A 24,518-nucleotide genomic window follows, 5' to 3' on the forward strand; every position below is an offset into this window, starting at 1 on the left:
CGCTTTCCTCCTCCATCTCGCGAAGAACTTGCCTCAACTCCCCAAAATCCTCCCCATTCTCAACCAACAAACTTGCATACGATATTTCATCTTCGCCAAACCTCAAGATGGACGTCGAATCAAAGATTACGAAGGGAGCCTTGGAGTGAGTGATTTTATTATTCGCTGCCCCTATCACCCTTTCCGTACTGACTGAGCGCGTGCAGCGCCATCTTCAACGACCCTGAAGGTGCCAACACGAAATTCCCGGTCCCCGTTCTCCAGTGCCTGCAGATCAAGCCTTTGGCCGCACAGGCGGGAGGCAACGCTGAGAGATACCGTATTGTTCTCAGTGATGTGAGCAACTATGTTCAGTGCATGTTGGCTACGCAGGTAAACCATGTTGTCCACGACAACAAGCTGGTCAGAAACTGCATCGTGCGGATTACTCAGTACCAAGCGAACTCCGTGAAGGGGAAGAAGTACGTGGTCCTTTGCCTTTACTTATTAACCTTTTGGAGAAAGGCGACCTAACCTCTAAATAGCATTCTGATTATCCTCGGCCTCGAAGTTGTCGAGCAGTTCGGCACACCAGACAAGCTCGGCGAGCCACAAGCCTTCGAAGCGAAGCCTCCTGCAGCAGCAAACACTACCATCGGCGGACAGAACTTCTACGGTGTCAAGCAAGAGGAGACCAAGCCCACACCGAAGCCTCAATCGATACCCACGCGCTCTGCTGGAGGTGCTACCGGCCAGCACGGAAGCAACAACATCTACCCTATCGAAGCCCTCTCTCCTTACGCTCACAAGTGGACCATCAAGGCTCGCGTCACGCAAAAGTCAGACATCCGGACATGGCATAAGCCCAGTGGCGAGGGCAAGCTGTTCAGTGTCAACCTGCTTGACGAGAGTGGCGAGATTAAGGCGACTGGTTTCAACGACCAATGTGACCAGTACTACGACCTGCTTCAGGAAGGAGGTGTCTATTACATTTCCAACCCTTGCAAAGTTCAGCTCGCCAAGAAGCAATTCACAAACCTGCCGAACGACTACGAGCTCACTTTCGAGCGCGATACCCAGATTGAGAAGGCAGAGGATCAGAGCAGTGTGCCGCAGGTGCGGTTCAACTTCTGCAATATTCAAGAGCTTCAGGAAGTCGAGAAGGATGCGACCGTTGACGTCATTGGCGTTCTAAAGGAGGTCGCTGAGGTGTCCCAAATCGTCTCCAAGTCGACTGGCAAGCCTTACGAGAAGCGTGAGCTCACGCTGGTCGACGACACGAATTACTCAGTTCGCGTCACCATCTGGGGCAAGAGCGCCACTAACTTTGACGCCACGCCCGAGTCTGTCGTGGCCTTCAAGGGTACCAAGGTGTCTGACTTTGGTGGTCGCAGTCTCAGCCTGCTTTCTTCGGGCACAATGTCCATTGACCCGGATATTCCTGACGCTCACCGTCTGAAGGGCTGGTATGACTCATCTGGTCGCAATGACACGTTCAGCAGTCATAACAACATGGCTAGCATGGGCAACGCCACTGGGCGCAAGGACCAGGACAAGTCCATTCTCCAGGTGAAGGAGGAGAACTTGGGCATGGAGAACCAAGACTACTTCAACCTCAAGGCTACCATTGTCTACATCAAGCAGGAGAACTTTGCCTATCCCGCATGCAGTAACGAGGGCTGCAACAAGAAGGTGACTGATATGGGCGATGGCACCTGGCGCTGCGAGAAGTGCGATGTTGCCCACCCGAAGCCCGAATATCGGTACATCATGTCTATCAACGTGTGCGATCACACCAACCAGTTGTGGCTCAGCTGCTTCGATGATGTCGGCCGTGTCATTATGGGAATGTCGGCAGATGATCTTATGGCTTTACGCGAGGAGGATGACACGAAGATGGCACAGGCATTCGAGCAAGCGAACTGCACCAAGTTGAACTTCCGATGCCGTGCGAAGATGGACACCTTCGGCGAAGCTCAGAGGTACGATGGACCCTTGACTGCAACTGATTTTCAAATACTAATCTTTTCCAGGGTACGCTACCAGGTCTTGAGCGCAGGACAAATCGATTACAAGGCAGAGGGAGCTAAGCTTGCGGATCTCATTAAGCAATTTGGTATCAGCTCGTAAAAATGCTAGAAAGGGAGACCGATGTATGTGTACTTTAATGATGGACAGGCAGTCCGCGCATTTGCGTGAAGAGTCCCAAGGTAGTTAAAGGGGGCGACCCAAAATTTGATGAGCTATGAGGCAAAGGACCGCAGACACATGGTGTCAACCAAACAATGTTCTCGGGCAAACGTGCTAATGTCAGAAGAGAATACTATTTTGCGGTTTCTTCTTTCTCTACCTAATCTACCACAGCAGCCCCGAGAACCCGGGCCCTTGCAATCCTGCTGATAGTGTCGCAAATGCCTCTTTTGGCAATCAAAGCAATATCCCTTGTGAACCTGATCTCGTAACGCCGGCCTGATGCCCCCAGTATGCCGAGGTCAAATCTCATGCAGCACTATGTGTCGCTCTTTTTCTCATGCAAGATATTATCTCACTGCCCTCCTCCCCTCATTCCGTGCCTTCGTTACTTCGTCAAAAAAGGCGCGAACTGCAGTGACATCAAAGGTCATATTCGAAAGATGGCCCGCCCGGTAAAGGTACTAAGGATGTTGGATACCAGTCATGAGATCTTCGTCCTCGATGGATGCGTCGAAGCCGAACTCGGTGTTGTGCGACTGAGAACCGTCCTTGTCTTGACGCTTCTGCTCACGAATGATGTGCTTGGCGTACTCATTTGAGGCTGCAAGACGAACATCGCTAACCTCGGCGAATTTGTTCAGCGCCTTGATGCGCGCGTCATCTGTGATCTTCTTCTGGTACTCGCTGTACTCGATTTCCGTGTCACGCGGGAGGAATGTGAGGCACTTGACGCCATCAGAACTGACCTCCAATGAGCCCTGAAGCATTCCGATGGCGACCATGTCCTGCAGGAGCTGCTCCACCTCCTCGTCAGTCTCGAGGTTCCGGGCTGTCTCGGCACTGAGTGTTTGCTGGCGGATCTCCGACACGCTGATCTTGTGATACACGTCAGCGAGACCAAGAATCTGCCATTTCTGGTACGCCGTCACGACCGCCTTGATTAGCTCGGTGGTTCCGTCAGCTGCCCACGTATCGATGCCTTTCTCGGCTGCACCCTTGAATTGTTCCACATTGGTAGTTGAGAATAGGCTCGCGAGATCGGTGTAGGATTTTGACAGAGACGCAAACGACTTCTGAGCGCTTGAGCTGATTTGTCCCGGCAGAACCGGTGTGTGGCCGAGAGCCAAGAGACCTGTGAGAAGCCACCGCTTGTGGGCGTCAGTCATCAACTTGCTCACAGAGGTTTCCCTTGATGGCCAAGCGATGATTCTTTGGTAGGCTTTGTGAGCCTGCGCCCATTTGAGCTCCGTCATGAAGATTAGGGCACTGAGGTACTCGTGCTCCATGACACCATCGCGAGTCAAGTATTCGGTGAGTTGTGTGGCTGGGCTGATATAGGCAGAAGGTGAGGCTGTCAAATCGCAGGGGTATGTCGGACGAGGCTGGTCCTTCATTCCAGGAAGGAACACCCATGGCTTCTCGAGTATCGGCGATACTTCGTCGTAATTTGTCGTCTCGTAGGCCAGCCTCACCACAGCAAGGTGGAGGCTCGTAAGTACGGCTGATTCGGGATCGAGTAGCCTCAATGCGGCAACAACGATCTCTACAGACTGACGCGCCTGCCAAGGGAACATGCAATTAGTCAAGTTCATCAATCAGGCTTTTGATATTTCTTACCTGAAAGAACTTGCATTCCACGACATCCTTCAATAGGTCGTAGAAGATATCACCAACGTAGCGCATCTGGCGGGCGTCGAACGACAACAGGAACCGGGCGATGTGTTCTCGGAAGGTATCGATCGGAAGGGGCAGGGAAGTTTCATCCAAATGCTTCAGGGTGTTCAGGATCGCGAGGTAGGAAATCGAGTGGTCGGTGGGGTGGACGATCTGTGGCATGGTGGTTAGCAGCAGCAAACAGTCAAAGGTGGGGGGACCAACAGACCTCGAGGAGTTGCGGCGCTTTGGCTATGATGGCCGGCGCGTCGTCCTTGAATAGACGAGTGATCTTCAGAATATGATTTCTAATCGTCTTGTCGTAGACTTCGTCCGTCTTGTACTTCTCGCGCTCGAAGTAGAAAAGCGTGTCTTCCATCTTGCCGACGATTCAAGCACCTTGCCAAACCAGAAAGCTCGAGCTCCAACGGTTATGACAGCAGTGGCGACAGTTGCGGAAACCCGGGAGCGAAGCTTGTATTTCGTCGAGATTTCTCAAGTTGGGCGAGGGGAGAGTTCGGGAAACGGTGGTTTGTATGGAGAGGTTGTGAAAAGTTCACAAAGCCAAGTCGCAACCCAGCGTGATCCTGAGGAGCTTCTTGAGATGATGAAGCTCAAGACTACCTAGCAGGTACCCGCATAGGCTGTACGGATACCATTGATCCATTGTGGGGGTTTCTGGTCCGTGCTTGGTACCAGCAGGCAAGTGCACCTCGCTTAATTTTCGGCTGATTAGATACCGATTACATCTCGCCTGCCTGGCCACCTGTGAATCGAGGTGAAGCCCCAATCATGCCTGTAGCGATTCACTCCACAGGTAAGGTACCTTACCTGAGGTTGTGTTGGCTGGCTAGTGGGGCAGGAATACCCCTCCATCCTGACAAGGTCCTGGGCAGTACTAGATTATCGTAGAGAGAAAGAAACCTCGATTTACCTGACCTCATACAACTCTGGGTCTTACCATTCTTCCCTTTAAAGTCATCATCATAAAGGGACGTTATTTAAGCCTGGTAAAAGGACATTGAAAAAGACCCGAGCAGAAGAGAAGCGGCAGGATCAAATGACCTCCTCGTAGAAATGGCATACAGCAAAGTGCAACAAAGGTAACAAAGAAGATAACACAAGGCACAGAGACAATATGAAGTAAGTGTAAGTATGAAATCTGGAAAGAGATCAAGCAGCTCAGGCTGTATGGACAAAACGCTAGATGAGACTACATCTTTCGACTGGTCGAGTTGGACCCTACGGCTCCGAGGCTGTGCTTAATTCTTACGGGTGCGTTGAAGTGAATGGTAGTTAGATTGCGAGATAGAATATTATCATAAGTCTCTTTAAGCAATTAAACGCCTCAAATCGAGTGTCATTGCGAATCAACACTCAGTAATGGGTGTTTTAACTTAAGGTAGGTAAGTGAGGAAGTGAAATAATTGATGGTTTCGAGTCTTTGGGGAACCTAGTCGGTTACCCCGCCCCCACCATGAACTCCAACGAAAAAAACATTTCGAGACGGGATCGAGGACCCGAGTCAACTACTCAGCGACATCGGCGGAAATCCAATCTTGAACCACACCTGCGAATAGAGACCATCAGGTATGGATCTAAGTCCTTACATTATCAAGTGACCCTGTCTAATAGTTCACAGAAGTCGTGACACCCGTTCATCAGTCCACTCGCCATTCAAGATGCCTCTCCCTGATACTGTCCAGTTGCCCGCGGCCTTTGATGCCCATGTCCACTTGCGTGACGATGACATGCTCCAGGTACGCGGTTATGGAACTCATGCCACCACCAACGGGCATATCACGAATGCTAAACCGATTTCAGATCGTCGCTCCGACTGTTCGTCCTGGAGGAGTCAACCAGGTACGCCGCCGCGAATCCCAGTCGTCAAGGTGAACCATCTACTAACACAGCCTGAAAGGCACTGATCATGCCTAACCTGCAAAACAACCTGGTAACGAGCGTCAAGCGAGCTCTGGACTACTCATCGCGCATCAAGGCGGCCCTGGGCAAGGACGAGGTCGACCTGCTCATGACCCTCTACCTCCACCAGGACGTCACGCCCGATACCATCAGGGAGGCCAAGAAGGCCGGCGTCGCCGCAGTCAAGAGGTGTGTTTTATTGGGCGCCTTGGGGATATTAGCAACATGTTAGTTGCTGACTCGAGTCTTGCTACTAGCTACCCTGCCGGCGTCACCACGAATAGCGCCGACGGCGTCGTCGACTACGATGCCTTCCACGAGGTCTTCAAGGCCATGGAGGAGGTCGACTTACTTCTATGCCTCCACGGAGAGTGCCCTTCCCACGCTGGTAGCGACATCACAACGCTCAACGCCGAGTCAAAGGCAAGTAACCCAGTAGATGATAGCCAAAGTGCGCGTCTGTCTGCTGACATTCATGGGTCCAGTTCCTCCCCACGCTGAAGGCACTTCACGCCAAGTACCCCAAGCTCAGAATCAGTAAGTACAAGTTACCTTTGTCCAACGCGACAGAACTTGATCAACTGACTTCATAGTCCTCGAGCACTGCACAACCGCTGAAGCTGTTGCGGCCGTCAAGTCATGGTAGGTGACGATGCTGTCGAACACTCGCAATTTTGACTGACTAGATGCAAGTGGCCCCAATGTCGCCGGCACCATCACTTGGTATGTATCCCAACCAAATTCAAGAAGACCACAGTCCTGACCAAGTCTATAGCCACCACCTCTTCATCACCATCGACGACGTCGTCGGTGACGCGGTATGAGATGAGAGATCTTTCAACCCCCGGCCTTTCCAAGACTGACATTTGTGCCGTAGCTCAACTTCTGCAAGCCCGTTGCCAAGGCAAGTTTCCCAGCAGAAGCACCCATCATCTTGTTCCAAAGAAAAGAGCAAAGCTAACAAACCCCATCAGCTCCCCGCCGATCGCAAAGCCCTCCTCAACGCCGTAGTCAACAGCAACGGCAAGTTCTTCCTCGGCACCGACTCCGCCCCGCACCCCATCACCGCAAAGACGGGTCCCTCCAAGGCCGCCGCCGGCGTCTTCACCCAACCTTACGCCGTCCAGTACCTCCTCGCCGCCCTCGACGAGGCCGTCGCCCGCGGCGAGCTCACCGACGCCGACATCACCCAGGAGGCCCTCGAGGGCTTCGTCAGCGGCTACGGTCGCAAGTTCTACGGCACCGAGGACACCAGGAAGGAGAGGATCCGCCTCACCCGCGACGGCGGCGCCGTCGTCCAGCAGACATTTGAGGGCAAGGGGATCCAGGTTGTGCCGTTCCGCGCTGGTAAGGAGACTTGGAGTCTCACCTGGCTGTAAAACGTTCGCTGTGGCCAGATGAAAGCCAGCATTGTGGATGATGAATCCGGGTCACAGTTCGTGGAAGGAGACGATTGCTCGATCAGTCATTCGATCGCGACTCCCCATTGTTGGTTCGCATCTTCTATAATACATACAGTGTTTCAAACCAGGAAACAGAATAAAAGCGATACCTTGACAATAACCACAACTCTGTTATGCCTCGTGTCTCATCATTCCAACCTTGCCATGCCCGATCCAACAAGTTGATATCAAGCTAGTAACTCTAGTAGGACTCATATCTGCGGCCATCATCCCTCTCGCCCGTGTTCGCGTCAAGAGAGCTCAGCAGAGCGAAGTTGTTGGAAGTGATGAAGGCACTCATATTCTGGTGGGAATGCGGATTTGGGTCGGGTGTCTGCTTCGAAGGCGGACCGATCGGGCCCCAGACACAAGAGGAGGTAGGCGAATCCATATTTTGCTGGTATGTAGTTCTCGAGTCTGTTGTTCATATGAGCTTTGACTCCGTAGAAGGGATGATGGTGGAAAACTTACCAGGCGAGTTCCTGTATCCTGCACCTGATCTCGCCAGTGATCCTGCGCTCACCTGTCCCGGGTTCTTGCCACCCTCACCTCTCCGCCACGACGGCGTCGCTCTCGTCGAGCTAGCGAGACCCCTATCACTGATCAAGGACGAATCCAAGTCACTTTGAGATTGTTGACGAAGGTCAAAGTAGACCTCAGCTCCGCTGCCCTGAGGCTGTTGCTGCTGCTGCTGCTGTTGCCGAACTTCAGTCTGCTGCTTCTTCCACCATGCCGGCAACCCATGGAAAAGACCAAGTGAGTGCTGCGTCGCCTTATCGAGGGGCATCTCATGCTTGTACTTGCAACCTTGCTGGGTGAATGCGCAGACGCCCTCGTGAACCCACTTGTCACAGTAGATCTTGGGCTTCTTTGGCGAGTTGGGGGAGGTGGCAACGATCTGATCGATTCTGCGCTACAAGTTCACCAACTGTTGTCAGTAAACGAAGTAATCCATAAAATATGTACACAAAACATGTGAAGAACAATGGCTTCAAAGGAACAGGTGAGCATACCTGAAGGGCATCAGATACCGGTGCCGGTGAAGACGGAGGTGACTGAAAGGTTCAGCGCCAACACTTTGGTGCCTGGCAAGGAGTGGAAAAGAACATGAGGAAGCAAACATACTCTAAAAGCAACAGGCTGGACAGGGCTGCCAGTCAAGTTCTGAGGGTCCACGCCTCGAGGCTGTGGGAGAACAAGCAGACCTTCAGCGTCGTTCTGAATAGCCGGTACACCAACCAAAGGTGGAAGTGAGTCGGCAGGAATCAACCTGGTATAATTGCCGTTTCCACGATCGAGGCAGTAGCCGTGGAAGCCCGAAGTGTCGATGTTCGTGTTCCGACCCATGCTTGGAGCCTGGCAATCTTTCACTTGAGATCCCATGATCATGTACTCGGTGCCGCTGGCCGACGAGCTTAATGAGCTGTAGTGTCTGTGGCCTTGACCGCCTCCCATGCCCATACCCCTGCGCCAGTTCGGGGCATCGACGCTGCGGGGAGCGTTTGCGAGGCTGTGTCTCATCGATGTCTGCCCAGACCCAGACTGAGGATATTCGGGAGGATAAAACGGTTGATGCGGGTTCTGGGAATCGAAGAAGACGACTCGGGAGCTTTCCATCTTCACGTCGCTAATCTGCAAGTTAGGAATGGCCTTCAGTTCCAATGATGCCTCGGATTCAGGTGCCGTGTTGCGAGTAAAGCCTCGGGAGCCCCGTGGCGAGTATGATTTTTCGGAAGCGGAATGGGCAAGGCTCGATTCCATGCTGCAGGAGCGAAGAGAAGTAAATAAGGAAGGAAAGAATGGAAGAAGAGAGGAGGAAGAAGAAGAAGAAGAAGAAGAAGAAGAAGAAGAAGAAGAAGAAGAAGAAGAATTAGAAGCAGATTCTATGTTGAGTTACTTGGGAAAAGTCGAAAACGGGCCAGATTAGGGCACGGGAGATATCATGGAAGATTCGGACCACCCTGCAAACGGGGAAGGAGGCCAGCACTTTCTACCTTGTTTACCTTATGATGCTGTCGACCGAGAAGGCCAGTTCCAACGCGTCGAGATGCTCTTTTCAACCACATCAAAGACGACTTTGATGTCGTCCACCGCTTGCAGGGCGGCTAAAAGTTCCGGACCAAGACGCCAACGGCTCAGACATGAGACTCTGATGCCTTGGACGCGAATAATCAATAAGTCACAACAAAAGCCTAAGGTCGGGAAATGTCCGTTGCTATCGTCGTTTGCTCGACCGAAATAAGATCCGCTGCAATCGCCCGGTTAGCTGCAGTCCTGGTTTGTACCTCAACACGTGACAAACAGCTGCCTTCTACGGTTGAACAAGTCTAACAGAGCAAATTTCATGAGGTTCGTCTACGGAGGCACAGTGTTGGAGAAATGTCAGATTGGTATACTTTTCTATCTGAAGCCCCATCCATGCCAAAAGTTGTAAGTGCTGATACGTCAGTCGGTACTGACGATCCAATCCAGTAAAGTGGTCTGTATGTCGTCGTTTGAGCGATCTTATCTTAGGACCTGTAATGCTATAAGCTTTCTGAAGCAAATATCGAAGGTTCATTCCTTTCGACGATCATTCGTCGTGGCTACCAAGTGTAGCTTCTCTATTAGTTTTCGTTCTGCGGCAGGGTTCCTGGACGTCGATGGCCAACGCTTCAAGTGGTCGAGAGCCAGACGTAATTGAACTTCTGAATTTGGGGCTGGACAATTGGTCGAGTAATGCCGAAAGCCGCAATCCGCGCAAGCAGGTGCATTAGGGTGCATCTGGGACAAACCGAACGACGGTCTGCGTGCCTTGCCTGACGTAGCTGGCACAATAGAGTTGCCAGACGCTGCTTGACGTATGACAGGAGCAGACTGTTGTTGCTGCTGGAACCCATGAGCAGCCTGCTGAGTTGGAGGCAACTCACCGCCAACGACCGTTCGGGCTGCTGTCAGGTGGTCAAGCCAGGTCATATCAGGCTTCATCGGTCGACTGGGACGGCTTCCTGGTGCGGGAGGGGGTTGTTGGTAAAGCTGGGCTCCGGGCTGGTGATAGATGGGGTTAAGGTTGGGCTGAGGAGGTGGATAGATGAGGTAGACGGGGTTGATTCGTCCGTTTTGTTGGATTGCTCCGTGGTCTGGTCTGGGGTTTGGACCTGACCCAGGCCAATTTGGATTGATTTTCCACTTGTGGAGGGCGTCTTGGCCTGACGCGATGCGCTGGGGGTTCTTTTTAGAGGTGTCTGTCTCGGCTTGCGTGGAGTTACCGTTTTGGACTTTTTGTATTGCACGATGTCGGTTTTGGATGTCTTGCGCTGTCGCTTCTTCTGTGGTGTGGATGTGTCAACTTGCTTTCTTTTCACGCCACGCGTAATTTTCTTAGTTGAACGAGAAGCTGAAGGTCTAGCTTTACCTTTGGAACTGTCATCCCTATTTTCCATGTCAGTATCAGGATCCTCCTCCTCATCTCCGCCGACGAATTCTCCGTCATTATCGGAGCTGTCGCTGTTGATGGGGAGGTCAGTAACCACGCCAGTGCCGCCGTTGTTCTTGTAGCTGATTGCCTGAGATGAATCTGTTAGAAGATTTGGGGAAAGTATATATATCCAACAGTGATTGTTTACCTGACGACGTCGACCACCTCGACCAAGAACTTCCTTGTTTAACTCGACAACGCGTTTAGCTTCTGCTTCTCGCTCCGCCAAGATCTCCTCCCATACGTTAGGATTGACTGTGGGCTCATTTTCTTCAGCAAGATTGTCTTCGAATCTGTCTTTGTCATTGTCCCATACACGGGCGAAGGAGAACTGCGACTCAGCGGAATCGTCGTCGCCAGTCTTTGTCTGCTCAATAGTTGACCGATCGAGGAGCTTGTCAACGCTGGCATCATCGTATCGGACGATGTCCTTTTCGCTCTGATCATCGCTGAATAATGCCGAGGCACCGAATTTCAAGATCGACTCCAGGTCTTCAGACTCTCCCACATCGTCCATTGCTTCAATCAGAACATGGTCGAGAGCCATCTTCTTGCGGCCAATTTGCATGATCTTCTCCTCTGCTGAATTCTTGGTCATGAGTTGAAAGCACAGCACCTTATGCTTCTGACCGATGCGGTGAGCACGCGAAATAGCCTGGATATCTTGATGGGGATTGAAATCAGGGTCCAAGATGATGACAGTGTCAGCAGTCGCGAGATTGATACCCACGCCTCCAGCCCTTGTGGAGAGAAGGAATGCAAAGACTGAAGAGTCAGGCTCATTGTAGTCATCGATGTACTTCTGCTTTTCCCGACTGCTGAGACTGCCGTCAAGTCGTCGATACTGGAAGCCGAGACCGTTCAGGAAATCTTCAATGATGTCCAATTGGTTCAAGAACTGGCTGAAGATGAGAACCCTGTGTCCTCTTTCTTTCAGCTTCGGCAACATGATGTTGAGAAGCATCAACTTCCCAGACGCTGAAATTAGATTCTCGTGTAGCTGGGTTTGGTCAACCGTTCGCTCTTCGACTGCTTCGCTGTACATGAACGGATGGCAGAGACATTTCCGTAGCTGCATGAGAATATTGTTCAGACTGCCACGGTCTTTTTTGTTGACCTTGTCGTCTGCAAAGATGGCCTTGATCAGATCGGGACTCTTGGCGATGATTGACTTGCAAAGCTTCTCTTGTAGGATCGACATAGAGACGGGAACGATGATTTGAGCCATGGGAGGCAAAAACTTGAGAACCTGAGCTTTGGTCCTCCGCAGAAAGTACTGTTTGATCCGACCGTGCAATTCAGGGAGGTTCTGCGCATTGAGCTCCTGAAATTCTTCGTCGAGTTTCGCAGCATTCTGGGTCGGGTCGATGAATTGAAGCAAGTTGAAAAGCTCCCGCTTATTGTTCTGCAGTGGCGTGCCCGTGAGAAGGAGTCGGAAGGGGAAGCGCATGGAACGCAGAGCCGTGTACAAGAGACTCTTGTCGTTCTTCAATCGCTGTCCCTCGTCAACTACCAGGCCAGCCCATTGAACTGAACGGAAGAGATGTTTCGTGCGATCGTCTTGCGCAGAGTCATATGACATGACAACAACGTGAGCCTTGATATCTTGGGAGCCGCGCGGAAAGAGCTCGTATTTGTACGCCAACTCTTGCGCTTGCTTGCCACCATGGTAAGTGACGACTCGAAGGTCTGGAGCCCACTGTTTGATTTCGCGACGCCAATTTGGACAGGTTGAGTTCGGAACGACAACAAGGAAAGGCCAGCACTACGAAAGTCAAAATCAGCACAACATGTAGCAGCCTCCTCAAGAGCAGCGAAACATACCTTTGGGTCGCCGTGGACCAGAGTCGAGATCAAGCCGACGACCTGTACCGTTTTGCCCAGTCCCATCTCATCGGCAAGAATGGCGTTCTTTTCACTGTGATAATTCCATAGCATCCAGTTGACGCCCTCAATTTGGTATTCCATCAGCTTGCCGCGGCGAAGACCAGGGGGCTGCTGGGCCAACTTGACGAATTCCTCGTCCTTCCAATTGTTCACGCGCTCTATCATTCTGGCATTCGTAGAGCTGGTGAAGTACTTGCCAGTGAGATATTCGTAGTACGCGGCCTTGAACGCTGTGTAAATCTCGCCGGCATCCGGCTTTGGCGGCGAATCCCATACCGTTTCGTCGTAGCCAAGACCTTGGAATTTCACGAAGATCTTATCGACGCTCTCAATGCGCTCCATCTCATCTTCCAGCGTTCTTGCTTTCCCTCCCTTCACCTTGGCTTCAAAGATGACATCGGCCATGAGAGCATCTTGGGGGATTGCCTCGGCCTCGGTAAACTTCAAAGCCAAGTTCTGATCCGCATCTTTCTTCGCAAAGGAGTTGCGCATCACGCCCGCGGCAATGTGAAAGAGCCATGCACCAGGCATCCAGCTACAATGGAAGTATGACTTGTCCTGCCACTTGATGAGATACTCTTTCTCATCCTCATTGAAATCGCTGTAGGTCTTCCCGGATTCGAGTGAAGCTTTACCCAGGGGCCGCCAGGCAATCAAGGTCTGTATCTTGTCGGATACCGTGCCGCAGTCGACACATTTCCAGTCGACAGAGTATTCAGCAAGTCGCTGCTGGCGAATATCAGACACGTCTGAGTCCGTTTGTGATGATGGCAAATGCTCATAGTGCCAGCCACGCTTGCACATGGTGCAGCGGAATAAGAGGTTGTCGGCGTTATTGACCAATGATGGAGCCACTGCCGTAACAGGGTCTTCACCACCATTTTCGAGACGAATTTTCTCTTCTTGTCTGGGGGTTTTCTTGGACGAAAATGCCGCACATGACCGTCCGGAAAGTTTGCATTCTTGACACCGGCTATGTCTTGGGCTGTTCCTGTCCTTCTTGGCGTAGACTCCAATGCAGAACTTGCACTGTAGAACAAAATTGTCCACGCCGACCTTGGTGACAATGTGTTCTCTGGCAGATCTGTAGCCGATACAGCTTTTGTGGAATGATACGGAGCAGCCCTGACAGCCAATCAGGGGACCTTTGTTGGCAGCAGGACCAGTATTGCACGTGGCGCAGATGTCGGAGTGATATTGATTGAAGGGTGCGTCATGGTCAATTGGCTTGAAGACTTCCTTGATGTTCATGACCTTCGGGACGCTGACGGGTGCTGTATCTTCAACGTAGAATGATTCCTCATCCATCAATGCAAGATCAAGCATGCTGCCCTTGTTCCTCGTGGATCTGCCAGACCGACGACGATCCTCAAACTCAATTGAGGAGCCACGAGATCTGGGTTGCTCGATGGTTTTTGCCTTGACCCTAAGGCGCCGTGACTTCTTGCGCCTAGCCGAGGAGGGCTTTGGCAAAAGGTCGGAGGTGATGATTTGAAAGTCATCATCGTCGTCAGATTGTTCGCGAGGGCGGTCCTGAGATAACTCGTCCAAATCATTGTCCCGACTCAAGGGCATGCTGGCAAAGGCCATGCTTGTCAATTTCAGCTGTTTCTGAGTCCGCTCTCTAAGTTGCCGGCCTCGTGGGGGAACCTCGTCAACGATCCCATCGTCTGAGATCACTTTTGAGCTGTGTCTCGTGCTCGGTCTTGTAGACGTACGCTGGCGTTTGGAACGGCGGGACCGAAGATCCTCGTCGGAATCGGAGTCTTCGCGGGTGCGGCGATTTGTCGAGCTTCGTAGACGTTTAGATTGACGGGGTGCTTCATCTTCGTCAAGCTCATTTGTATCGAGATCGGCGTCAGAGTCTGCGATCGACTCCTCCCACTCGTCTTGCCATTGACTGGTGTCTGGAGCCATGATGCCTTGATATGTTTGAAGAGCTAACTGGCCTCCTTCATACGCGAGCAATTCGTCGAAAGGAATCTTCAGCTAGTCAGCTAGGTTCTTAGAAATGCACAAGTAGAGGCTGAGGTGAGCCGTAGATTGTCTGATCGAGGATAGGTAGTGGTTGAGGAGATATTTTGAGAAGATTGGAAAGAGCAATATAAATCTGACTGGGTTGTGAGGCGGGCATGGGCTGTTCGTTTGCTATTGCCGACCGCAATACAAGACTCTCGGGACGAGAGCTGTTGTATGCGGAGAGTGAGGATGTAGAAGGTTTGGCAAGAAGACTTGGGTGGAAGTCGAGGTATTTATAAGGTAAGGTAGGTATGGGAATTTGACGATTGCTTCGCAGGCAAGAGCCACCTCACATGGGCTGGGGTAGGAAGGAGAGGCAACAAGGAAAGAATGAGGCAAAGGGAAGGAGCATTCGAGCACAGGAGAGAAAGCGCTGCCATAATTGCAAGTAGGTTTGCGAATAAGGTAGAGGAGCAACTTACGGTATCTTGTCGTCCATCAGTGAGCTCGACTCTGTACCAGAGTTCGCCTTCGACACCAGGTACCTCTTCAATAACTTCATCCACGACGTCGCTCTTTATTGAGAGGTACTTGGCGCGCTCCTCCATGGATATGTGCGGTAGGATTATCTCGAAGTTCCAGGGGCGAAATCTCGATACCGTCTGCTCTATGTCATCTTCTGGCTTGATACTTGCGAAGCCATCGACCCGTTCGCTCGTTATTGCCGTCTCGTTTTCGTGTGTATCATCAGCCTCAATGGAAGCAATGTGTTCATCGACGCCAAAGTCTGTTCTGGGCGGTGTTTTTGCGATCTCTCCAGTTGCGGGCTCGGCAGCGGCGTCGTCACCCTCTGTCTGGACCGAGACGCCGTCTACCGGGGCGACTTCCATATCTTCGTCTGCTATACTGTCGTCAAGCATAACCTCGTCCTCGTCCGCAACCTTCTCATGCGCCTCGGTCTCATCGGCACGAAGATCTGTCTCGTGGGAGGGATCAAAGTCGGCAGTGTCCAGTCCAAATAGGGCATCGCTCGGGGATCCCGCCAGGGATATTGTGATATTGTCGTCAGCACCGGTTGAAAGGTCGTCCATGATGCGACAAGTTGCGACTTGATCGCATTTGTGAGGGTGTGTCGGGAGTTGGTGGGATGGCGTCGGTTGGTTCTGGGGGTTAATCAATCTGGAGACAAGAGAAAACACCAAGAAAGAGAAGAAAAAAATGCGGCCAGTTCAATCGATTTCCATCCTTAGCTGCTCAAAGCAGACAGCCGGGGGTGGGAATGGCGCAAGTTGAGGAAGCTGCTTGTCAAGGCCTGAAGGTGGGATTATTCAACGGTTGACGCGACGAACCTCGAAACCGCGTTGCTACCGCTGCATCCATTAAACTTAGTTCCAAAGTGGGAATTGGCGTGCTGAAAGGGGATACGTACCTGTCCTCGGTGTGGAGACTCCGGGATTAAGCCCACCAGATCGCCCTCTGTGGCCAATGGAAGCCCCGGTCTATTTTCTAAGTGATCCTCACCGCCCAGACCCTGCGCAGCTCTGGAATGGCAGAAAAAAAGTTCCTCGAGTCGAGTCCCACCGAAGCGCAAACCCACTCCTACATTGCTTGACATGGTGCAACTAAACAACATCAACAACATCAGCATCATCGTCATCATCCGGGCCCATCCCTTGTACACAATGCAATGAGTCTCCTTACAAGATGGAGCGCTTTACGCCCATTTACAGCAACCCAAAGAGCCGCCCAACTTTCCGGTAACCCATTTCTCTACGGCCAAGCGCGCAATGGTTCGCTTTCTGCGATACATCGTGGCATTTGGCGTTCCGACAAGCCACGCAACGATCGCACCGACCGCAACTCCAGGCCTGCATCCAGGCCACGGTTGACAGAGTCTAAAGGCCGCGGCAGATCAAGAGATGCTGCCAAATCTAGGCCCGATGCTTTCAGCGAACGATTCTCCAGTGCCATCGGTAGCCGTCGAGATGGCCCGCGAGACCGCGAACAGCGCCACTTCAAGCCCAAGAAGGCCTTCCAGAAGATGCAGGAGAGGATAAAAGAGCAGGAAGAAGAAGGGGGAAGAAAATCTCGAAGCAAGCGGTTCAACAACCCCGAGTTCTCCTTCGGCAAGAAGAGCTTGGTCTACCAACTCAACCGTGGTGAGTTGAAGGACAAGGTTGGCAAGCTGCTGGAGAAGAATGGCGCAAAAGAGGAAGAGTCTTCGAAGCCGACTTCACAGCGTGAGAGTGGAAACGACTGGTTCCAAGTTGGTCGACAGGACCGTCAAGACGGCCGCCAGCGCGACCAATACCAGGATCGCCGTCCAGATCGTCAACGCGAACGTTTCCAGGATCGCCGTCCCGATCGCCAGCGCGATCAGTTTTCAGACCGCCGTCCGGACCGCCATGATAACCAGTCAGGAGCGAGGCCAAGTTTTGCGCGAGAGCGAATGGACTCTATGCGGGAGGGTGCTCGTAGAGAACTCGAAGCCGCCCCTCCTCGGCGGTTTGGGTCGAGGCAGCCGGACCACGAGGCATCTTCTGATCCGTCAGAATTCCGTGGCTTGGTTCAGTACACAACAGCTGCGTCGCAGTTCCTCTTCGGTCGTTCGATCGTCAAGGCAGCGCTGAAGAGTTCGCAACGCAAACTCTATCACCTCTATCTCTACCAGGGAAGCAACAAGAAAGAAAGCATGGACGATAGATGGATCTTGTCCATGGCGGAAAAGAAGAAGGTCAAGATCACCAAGCTTTACGAAAATGACCAACAGCTGCTCGATAAAATGAGCAAGGGCCGACCACACAACGGCATCGTGATGGAGACATCACCACTGCCTCAGTTACCGATCACAGGTCTCGGCGCAGAACACAGCGAGCCCCAGGGCTACCCCGTCTTCGTGGGACGCCAATCCAAGGAAGACGTCGCGATCAATGGAACCGAGGGTTTCATTCCTTCCAGGCCCGGTACGGCCCGGCCGCTAGTGCTCCTTCTGACCGAGATCCTGGACCCGGGCAACCTCGGTGCCATTCTCCGGACAGCACGGTTCCTGGGTGTTTCCGCGGTTGCCATTACGAAGAGAACATCGTCGTCGATCACGTCTACTGTATTGAAGGCTTCGGCAGGTGCTTCTGAGGAGCTGCAGTTGTTCTCTGTGGAGGACCCGGGAGCTTTCCTTCAAGCAAGCGCAGCCGCAGGATGGACCTCGTATGCCGCAGTCGCGCCGACAGCTGGCTTACGCAGAGATAACCGCCAGTGGACACCGGAAAGCATTGAGGAGAAGAAGCCTCTCCTTTCGCAGCCATCCATTCTCGTTCTTGGCAACGAAGGCACAGGTCTCCCGTACGATATCAGGAAGAAGGCCACCCACGAGATTACGATCCCGCGAGTGGCGATGTCAAGCTCGGTTGACAGCTTGAACGTCAGCGTAGCCACGGCCTTGCTCTGCAACTCATTCCTGAGAGGCACTGCAGAACCTGGCAGTCTCACAGAGAGGCTGCAGAAAGAAGCTCACAAGGCGGATGCCGGCGAAAGCATGTTTTAGCGCGGTCTCTCTTGTGGGAAGATGTAAGATCATATATGATCATGTAACATATTGTACAAATACCTGTAAAGTACATTTAAAATACCTGATAAGACATGGAATGGCGATTTCGGTGAACCAAAGCCAAGCGCCCCCTTCTGTATATAATAAACAACCCTTGTGAAGATAGTTAGTAGCAAGAGACCTTGATGCGAGCTTGCATATGTCGTGCTGCCTTCGCGATGCCGCAAGCACCTCCAGGCACTGATATTGGATTGTCTGGTGGCCCCAGACTTCCCGTTCCGCGGACCCCTGCAAACCTTAGCAGCCCAACCCCTGACAACGTCCAGGCCCGTGTCTCTCCCGCCCCTGCCACCAAAGCTTGTTGGCAAAACGGCCTTGAATGACGTCTTTTTGGCATCTATCAGCTAGGCCCAGCCCCCTAAAGAATCCCTAGCTCAGGTACGTACACAGAGCTATAGCCAGCCCGCAGCCGTTGGGGACCGAGAAAATAAGCACTGGTAAACAAACCGATAACAAGACAGCAAAGAAAAGGGGAAACAATACTCGAGATATACACACATTGCTGGGGTGATCAGATCTCGAGTTTGACGTGTACTTGCTGCGGGCCACAGACAAAAAGTTGACAGCGGTCAGATACGAGGGCGGTGAGGTGTCGCAGCCTGTGTCGAAGCCCGAGCAAGCTCCATCGTCTTGCAGCTGGGATCTGGACTCCCGGCGTGGAGCGTGAGACTGACTGCCAGGTGACTTGTGCATCTTCGCCCAGCCACCGATTTCCGCGGCGCCATCCACGCCTCACTAAATGCCCGACCAGACCTCTTCTTTTTTCTTTTTTTTCCTCCTTACCCTTTTCAATCTTCTACATCAATCCGAGCGAACCTCTGCAGATTGACATTCCGCATCAAATCTTTGATCGTCGTTGACAAAGATCGTCGGCGTCAGTGAACTACCCTAAACTGACAGGCGCGACCCAGCGCCACTTACACACAGAGCCTTGGGCCCTGTTGATGGCTCTAACCTAACTTCAACACCATCATCGCCAGTTCCAGCACACATTGCGATCGGTATCAAAGAGGCTTGCCTCGAATTCGGCACAATGCGTTCCCATTCGCTTCTAGGTCTCCCTTCCTCGCTGTTGCTGCTCACCGCAGCATGCATCAACGCAGAGCACCCTGCCGTCATCCGCAAAATGTCACCAAACGCCGGGGAGAAGCTCCTTCCCAATGACCTCGCATTCACACCCAACGACGTCTTTGGGACAATAAACACCACTCCACTCTCGCCCCGCGAAGAGCTGCTCGCCGCTCGCATGGCTAATGACAACTTTCTGTCCAACTCCTCGTTTTCATACCGACCACCCTTTGCGGAACATCATGACAGTCTTACCAGCACGGGCTGGGAAAGTCTTCGGCGCGCCGTTGAGGCGCTTCACATTCTCGAGAAGAGGCAGTCTTGCCCGACAACTATGAACAGCTGCGATTACATCGGAGCGGCAAACAAGTGCTGTCTGAGCAATGAAGTGTGTGTAAAGGTGGTCGATGAGCACGTTGGGAATGTCGCTTGTTGCCCCAAGGGTGCCGCTTGCAGTGGAGCCGTGGCGGCATGTCCCAGCGGTACCACGAGCTGTGATGCAGAGCTGAGTGGTGGATGTTGCATCCCGGGATATGTCTGTCAAGGCGTTGGCTGTAAGTATTCACACGCTCCTCCATGCTTGGTCATAAGCTAACATGACCGAGGCGTACCAAGCCCTCCTCCAGCAACGAGTGCTTCACCAAGTCAGACGGCCACGGGCACTGGTGGAGGTGGAGGAGGAGGCGGCGGCGGCGGCAGCGGCAGTACTGGTGGCGGAGGTGGTGGTGGAGGAGCAGGCACGACAGTCGTGCAGACAATCACCACGACCTCGGTTTCGACAACGACACTCGTTGACGGGAGAACCACGACGGTGCATGTGACAGTGATTGTGACAGTTGGTGGAGCGACCACGAGAAGAACCACGACGAGCACAACCGCTGAGGAGCCCTCAACCACGGCTCCGGAGCCTACGACGACTACTACAGGCACCGCGGTGCCTCCTTTCCGCCCGACGTCCACCAACTCTGACGAGCCGCCAGTCACATCCGCGTACTGCCCGACCGGATTCTACGCCTGTCTCGCCCGCGCTGGCGGAGGCTGCTGCCAGACCGGCCGCGACTGCGCCACTACCTCTTGCCCGCCAACAGAATCGACCACCATTATCAGCAACGGTGTCACCGTCGTCGTCCCTCTCACCGAAGTACCGGAGCCCCAGGCGACGGAAACCTGCGCGAGCGGCTGGTTCTTGTGCGGCTCCGAGGGCGGTCCCGTTCCCGGCTGCTGTCCGAGCGGGTATGAGTGTGGCACCGCGAGCTGCTCTAGTATCTCACCGACACGCACCGGTGAGATCCAGAAGCATTTCCCCAATTCGGGGGATTCAAGAGTTGTGGTGTCGTTGGCTGTCATGGTCATCTCTCTTATGGTTGCGTTGTTTTGATTTACAGCATCATTGCATTGGGCGGCGTTTATAAACTGGAATTTGCAAAGGCACCGAAGATGGATTCATCTAAGATTAGGAAGAAACGAGGAACGGAAATAAGGATAGTATGGGGAACGTATACGAGAGACGTATAATGGCAATGGCCATGATGAATATGAGAAGATTCCCTGGGGCTCGAGCTTAGGGAACGTATTCTATCACACAATCAAGAGAGCACATATTGAAGAACTTACTCCCGCCGTCTCTTGTTAAGAGTCTCTTGAATTGTTACACAATCTTGACCTAGGCATGTGATCTCCGTGTTGCACAAAACAGCGACTGATGTTGCCAATCCGCTGCTTCCCACCACAGCCACCCTTCCAAGAAGATCAAGGTTTGAATCGCATTGAAATTTTGAATGGGAAGCAAGAAAGGGGGGTTCCTTGCTGACTAAGGGAAGAACTTGCAAAGCGCACGAGAGAATATGAAGAATGACATGTAAATGATTGGATCTATCTGTACCTCCAGGGCCTCCAGACTAGCTACGTTACTCGCTTTTCTTCTCAGAAAAATCAGACAAAGACTCAAATCCAAATGATTTCCCCATACTGTACTCATAGGAGTGATGGGAGGACTCAAATAAAACTCCTTGCGCCGCGTAAAGTGTACTCTTCCTCTAGATGAGGCTCTACAAAGACTGTTCCCGCCCCATAATGATGCGATTGGTGACTGACTTGGTATTAAAGTAAGATGTATAATGCAAATCTTCGGGCCTATTCTTCTTTCACGGGCCTAGTGATGTGGGTATGTATGAAATTGCTAAGGAATGATCGTGTTGTTGGACACCTCCATGTCTCTCGCCTGGAGAGGGGGGGTAATACCTGAGACCGCGTCGAGTAGGAAAAACAAAAACATGTCTAGATGAAGTAGGCAGCGACGATGCCAGCAACGACGAGAGAGCCGACAGAGTTATGGACTGCCGCGGCGGTGGGCACGGAGGTCGGGTTGGTGATTGTACCCGAGGGCGGGATGGGTGTGCGCGTGCCGGACGGAATGCTGCTGGACGTGGCGGTAGTAGGACGACCGGAGCTACCACCACCACCACCACCACCACCGTTGCCGCCGCCGCCGCCACCACCACCACGGCTCGTGGGAGCGGTACCGTTCCCAGAAGGAGCAGGTCCGCCACCAGTACCGCCGCCACCGCCGGTTCCAGTAGGTCTAGACGGACCAGCAGTACTCGTCATCGTACCGTTACCAGACGACCGAGGCGGCGGGCCGATCGGGTACGTAGGTCTCGGGACGTACCCGGTCCCCGTGCCCGTGCCGGAAGCGTACGGGGTGCAGACGCTGGGCGGGAGCTGAAAGGGGCTGGGTGAGGCGTAGACGACGCAGTTCTTCTCGCAGGCGGCGTCGCCCGAGTAGGGCTGGGACATCCAGCACAGGGACGGGTTGACGCCCAAGGGAAATTGGCCGGCGAGGTTGTTCGTGCAGCGGCCCGGTTGGCCGCGGCCGTTTGCGTCGCAGCGGATGATGATGTCTGTGCCAAAGGAGTCGCCTGCGCAGAAGGCGGAGTTGGGACGGGAGCAGATGTATTGGCCTGTTGTTGCGTTGCTGAAGTAGTGCTGTCAGTGAGGGTGAGGGCAAGGAAGAGAGAAGCTTTGGCTTACTATGTGACTTGGGCTGAGGCCAGCGCCGAAGCGGCGAGGATGAGGGTAGCGGATGTCTTCATGTTTGATGCGCTTCTAGATGAGTTTTATCGCGGGCGTGAAGATGGCCAAGGTGTGAAGGGTTGGAGGCGACGGAGGATAGACGAAGCCTGTGTAAGTGCGGGTTGAAGCTCACACAAAACGAGGGGATGTGGTTTCTTTATGCTGTGGTGTGTGAGATATGAATGCCGATAATGAGAGAAACGGAAGGGATGAAAGGTGGAATCATCCGTGATCCATATATAGATGGCTACGTGGAAGCAACGCTACTAAGTGAGAAGGGGGAAGGGGGGGGGGGCCAAATGAAAGAAGCCATCTTCAGGCACGGAAAAGGAAGAGAGCCAAGATGGCTGGGATCGGCTTCCCGGAGCCTAAAAGTTAGCGCATGCGAAAAGCCAAGTACCGTCAAGCTCTCTCTCTTTCCATTGCAGAAAACGACGGTGGCAGACCCGCTGGGTTCGAAGGGGAAAAAAAGGCGAAGACGAGAGAAAAGCTGGCGGCGGCGCTGAGACAAACGTCAACTGAGGTGTGTGATGGCGAAGCTGGGCTGGTGGCTGGCTGGCTGACTGACTGACTGGTAGCGGCGCGTTGGTGGTGTGTTTCTGGCTGGTCTGCCAATTGGCGAATCGGGTTGCCGTCGGCGTCTTTTCTTGGAAGGTTAAGTTCTTCTAGTGTCGTCTCCAAAAGGCAATGAGACTTGGTTGCCTCTGAATCTGCCCACGCATTCTGGGCGGGTTTTCTCAGTACTGCGTCTTCTTCTGCAACCAGAATCCCGGAACGATCGGGGTGAGTGAGTTTGTGCAACATGCAGAGAGGGAGCAAACGGAGAGGAATGGGATATGGGATGGCAGGCCAAAGGGAACATCCTCTCGTGCCAGCTCCTTGGGGTCCCTGCCATCAGCCGCATGTTGCTTGTCGAAGGAGGCAGAGGCATTTTCGATAGAACAGAGCTGCATCACTGACATCACGAGCGAGGCTTCCAACCCCTCCCTGTAGCATATTCCTTCATGGGATGAACCTGCGATCTGCGTCTTGCTCACCATACTTCCCATCTTGGATATGATACAGATTTTAACAGAATTTAGAATAATAAGACCTGGGATTTGGTTTTGCCTCGAAGTGAAATTTGACCGTCAAACAATTACCGTTTTTCGTCTCGGGAGCTGGCGACGCAGATACAGCTCATATCATCAAGCCACCGGCAATCGCGTGCAGAGGTGCAAAGCTGACACGAGATACTCTCAAGTATGACCACTTCTTTAACGAAGACTGAGACAACTGACACGAATGCGAATCTGAAAGTGGCCGGGAAGGGAGGGGTGCCGCTCGCGCACATTCCAACACCCGAGAACGGTTGCGAAGGGGCGTGGTGTTGGTGGATCGGAAGACATACACGTGCAACCGTCAAGCCACACCATTGTAGCCGCCAGCTCTTCTTCGTACTCTAATCGCGCAGAAAGGAAAAATAAAAATAAAAAAAAATAGAGAGAAGATTGTATGCGTTAGTGATGTTCACTTGTCTTTTCAGATTGGACTTTCGTGGGCAAACGGCCACTCGCCCAGCCAGAGTTTGCTTCGTGCTACGCTTGCTCAGTGCGCCGAAATCCCTTTCCGATCTAAATCACCTGAGGAACCTTATTCGGCAAAGCTGAGAGCTTCTTCGTACGACAATTCAACAAGAAAAAAAACGAAGAGGAGAACACCGCCTTGTGGCTTCAGCTCAACCGAACCCGACTCCGTGGCGGTCGTATTCAGCAGAGCCTACAGGCAGGATGGCTTATACGCCCTTATATCGAGAATAACCAGCGCTCATCCATGTCAAAATCCAATCATCGATTCTTTTAGACTCGTTTCGCAAGAACGGAACCTACCCAACAAAGTGCCCCTTAGGAAAGGCATCCTCTACCTGTGAAATTATTGGTTGCGCGGACTTCAGAGTAGGTATCCGTAAAGCAGCTCGGGTCTAGCAGCAGTTGGCGTACCAGTCCACTGGAATGCGCCCCCGGCCATCTTCATCGCTAGCAGCTCGCGTGCCGCCCTACGCAACTACAGCCCAGGTTAGCCCTACGACCAAAATAGAAACACTTAAAGTCCCTGTCACGCCGCGATGGAGGCCGCCCCGCTGCTCCCGAAAGGTCCGGGTCTGTGCTTCCCCCACGTCTTTACACAGTAAACTTGTGTGGAAACTTTGGATACGGTAAGGCAGTCTGAACATTCCAGCAGCAGTTACACGACGCGTCGCGTTCGCAACGCGGTGGCCGGACATTCCAGTTACGGGCTGCGA

General features: G+C 52.8%; 9 protein-coding genes across 9 annotated transcripts; 4 read left to right on the plus strand and 5 right to left on the minus strand.

Moving 5' to 3' along the window:
• Window positions 1–107: 107 nt before the first annotated feature.
• Window positions 108–2,109, plus strand: BDZ83DRAFT_646472 (replication factor-a protein 1; the record flags this gene model as incomplete). Its single annotated transcript, XM_060509970.1, has 4 exons — window positions 108–145; window positions 207–461; window positions 525–1,961; window positions 2,013–2,109. The coding sequence occupies 4 exons, from the start codon at window positions 108–110 to the stop codon at window positions 2,107–2,109; spliced, it is 1,827 nt and encodes a 608-aa protein (XP_060371092.1).
• Window positions 2,110–2,633: 524 nt separating this feature from the next.
• BDZ83DRAFT_746896 (COP9 signalosome complex subunit 3) lies at window positions 2,634–4,204 on the minus strand (the record flags this gene model as incomplete). The annotated part of the gene is made up of 3 exons (XM_060513338.1): window positions 2,634–3,731; window positions 3,790–3,999; window positions 4,055–4,204. The coding sequence occupies 3 exons, from the start codon at window positions 4,202–4,204 to the stop codon at window positions 2,634–2,636; spliced, it is 1,458 nt and encodes a 485-aa protein (XP_060371093.1).
• Window positions 4,205–5,507: 1,303 nt separating this feature from the next.
• Window positions 5,508–7,127, plus strand: BDZ83DRAFT_715318 (dihydroorotase; the record flags this gene model as incomplete). The annotated part of the gene is made up of 10 exons (XM_060511735.1): window positions 5,508–5,585; window positions 5,650–5,688; window positions 5,747–5,937; window positions 6,006–6,171; window positions 6,234–6,285; window positions 6,342–6,390; window positions 6,442–6,471; window positions 6,524–6,566; window positions 6,626–6,652; window positions 6,723–7,127. 10 exons carry the CDS (start codon window positions 5,508–5,510, stop codon window positions 7,125–7,127), a joined length of 1,080 nt encoding a protein of 359 aa, XP_060371094.1.
• Window positions 7,128–7,352: 225 nt separating this feature from the next.
• BDZ83DRAFT_726011 (uncharacterized protein) lies at window positions 7,353–8,951 on the minus strand (the record flags this gene model as incomplete). Its single annotated transcript, XM_060512749.1, has 3 exons — window positions 7,353–7,607; window positions 7,662–8,103; window positions 8,316–8,951. 3 exons carry the CDS (start codon window positions 8,949–8,951, stop codon window positions 7,393–7,395), a joined length of 1,293 nt encoding a protein of 430 aa, XP_060371095.1. The 3' UTR covers window positions 7,353–7,392.
• Window positions 8,952–10,153: 1,202 nt separating this feature from the next.
• BDZ83DRAFT_565365 (SNF2 family domain-containing protein) lies at window positions 10,154–15,584 on the minus strand (the record flags this gene model as incomplete). The annotated part of the gene is made up of 4 exons (XM_060503747.1): window positions 10,154–10,735; window positions 10,796–12,412; window positions 12,472–14,517; window positions 14,976–15,584. 4 exons carry the CDS (start codon window positions 15,582–15,584, stop codon window positions 10,154–10,156), a joined length of 4,854 nt encoding a protein of 1,617 aa, XP_060371096.1.
• Window positions 15,585–16,091: 507 nt separating this feature from the next.
• On the plus strand, window positions 16,092–18,186 carry BDZ83DRAFT_599720 (uncharacterized protein). Its single transcript, XM_060506997.1, has one exon. It carries the CDS (start codon window positions 16,181–16,183, stop codon window positions 18,032–18,034), a length of 1,854 nt encoding a protein of 617 aa, XP_060371097.1. The 5' UTR covers window positions 16,092–16,180; the 3' UTR covers window positions 18,035–18,186.
• On the minus strand, window positions 18,120–18,550 carry BDZ83DRAFT_295057 (uncharacterized protein). The gene has a single exon (XM_060502211.1). The coding sequence runs from the start codon at window positions 18,432–18,434 to the stop codon at window positions 18,204–18,206; it is 231 nt and encodes a 76-aa protein (XP_060371098.1). The 5' UTR covers window positions 18,435–18,550; the 3' UTR covers window positions 18,120–18,203.
• Window positions 18,551–18,763: 213 nt separating this feature from the next.
• BDZ83DRAFT_599721 (uncharacterized protein) lies at window positions 18,764–20,775 on the plus strand. Its single transcript, XM_060506998.1, has 2 exons — window positions 18,764–19,719; window positions 19,771–20,775. Exons 1-2 carry the CDS (start codon window positions 19,131–19,133, stop codon window positions 20,541–20,543), a joined length of 1,362 nt encoding a protein of 453 aa, XP_060371099.1. The 5' UTR covers window positions 18,764–19,130; the 3' UTR covers window positions 20,544–20,775.
• Window positions 20,776–21,292: 517 nt separating this feature from the next.
• Window positions 21,293–22,448, minus strand: BDZ83DRAFT_295078 (uncharacterized protein). Its single transcript, XM_060502212.1, has 2 exons — window positions 22,196–22,448; window positions 21,293–22,139 (listed from the first exon to the last, which is right to left on the minus strand). The coding sequence occupies exons 1-2, from the start codon at window positions 22,255–22,257 to the stop codon at window positions 21,443–21,445; spliced, it is 759 nt and encodes a 252-aa protein (XP_060371100.1). The 5' UTR covers window positions 22,258–22,448; the 3' UTR covers window positions 21,293–21,442.
• Between the last annotated feature and the right edge of the window lie 2,070 nt (window positions 22,449–24,518).

Source organism: Colletotrichum acutatum (genome assembly GCF_030867785.1).
Source record: "Colletotrichum acutatum strain CBS 112980 chromosome Unknown BDZ83scaffold_4, whole genome shotgun sequence".
In the NCBI taxonomy this organism is placed as follows: Eukaryota; Fungi; Ascomycota; class Sordariomycetes; order Glomerellales; family Glomerellaceae; genus Colletotrichum; species Colletotrichum acutatum.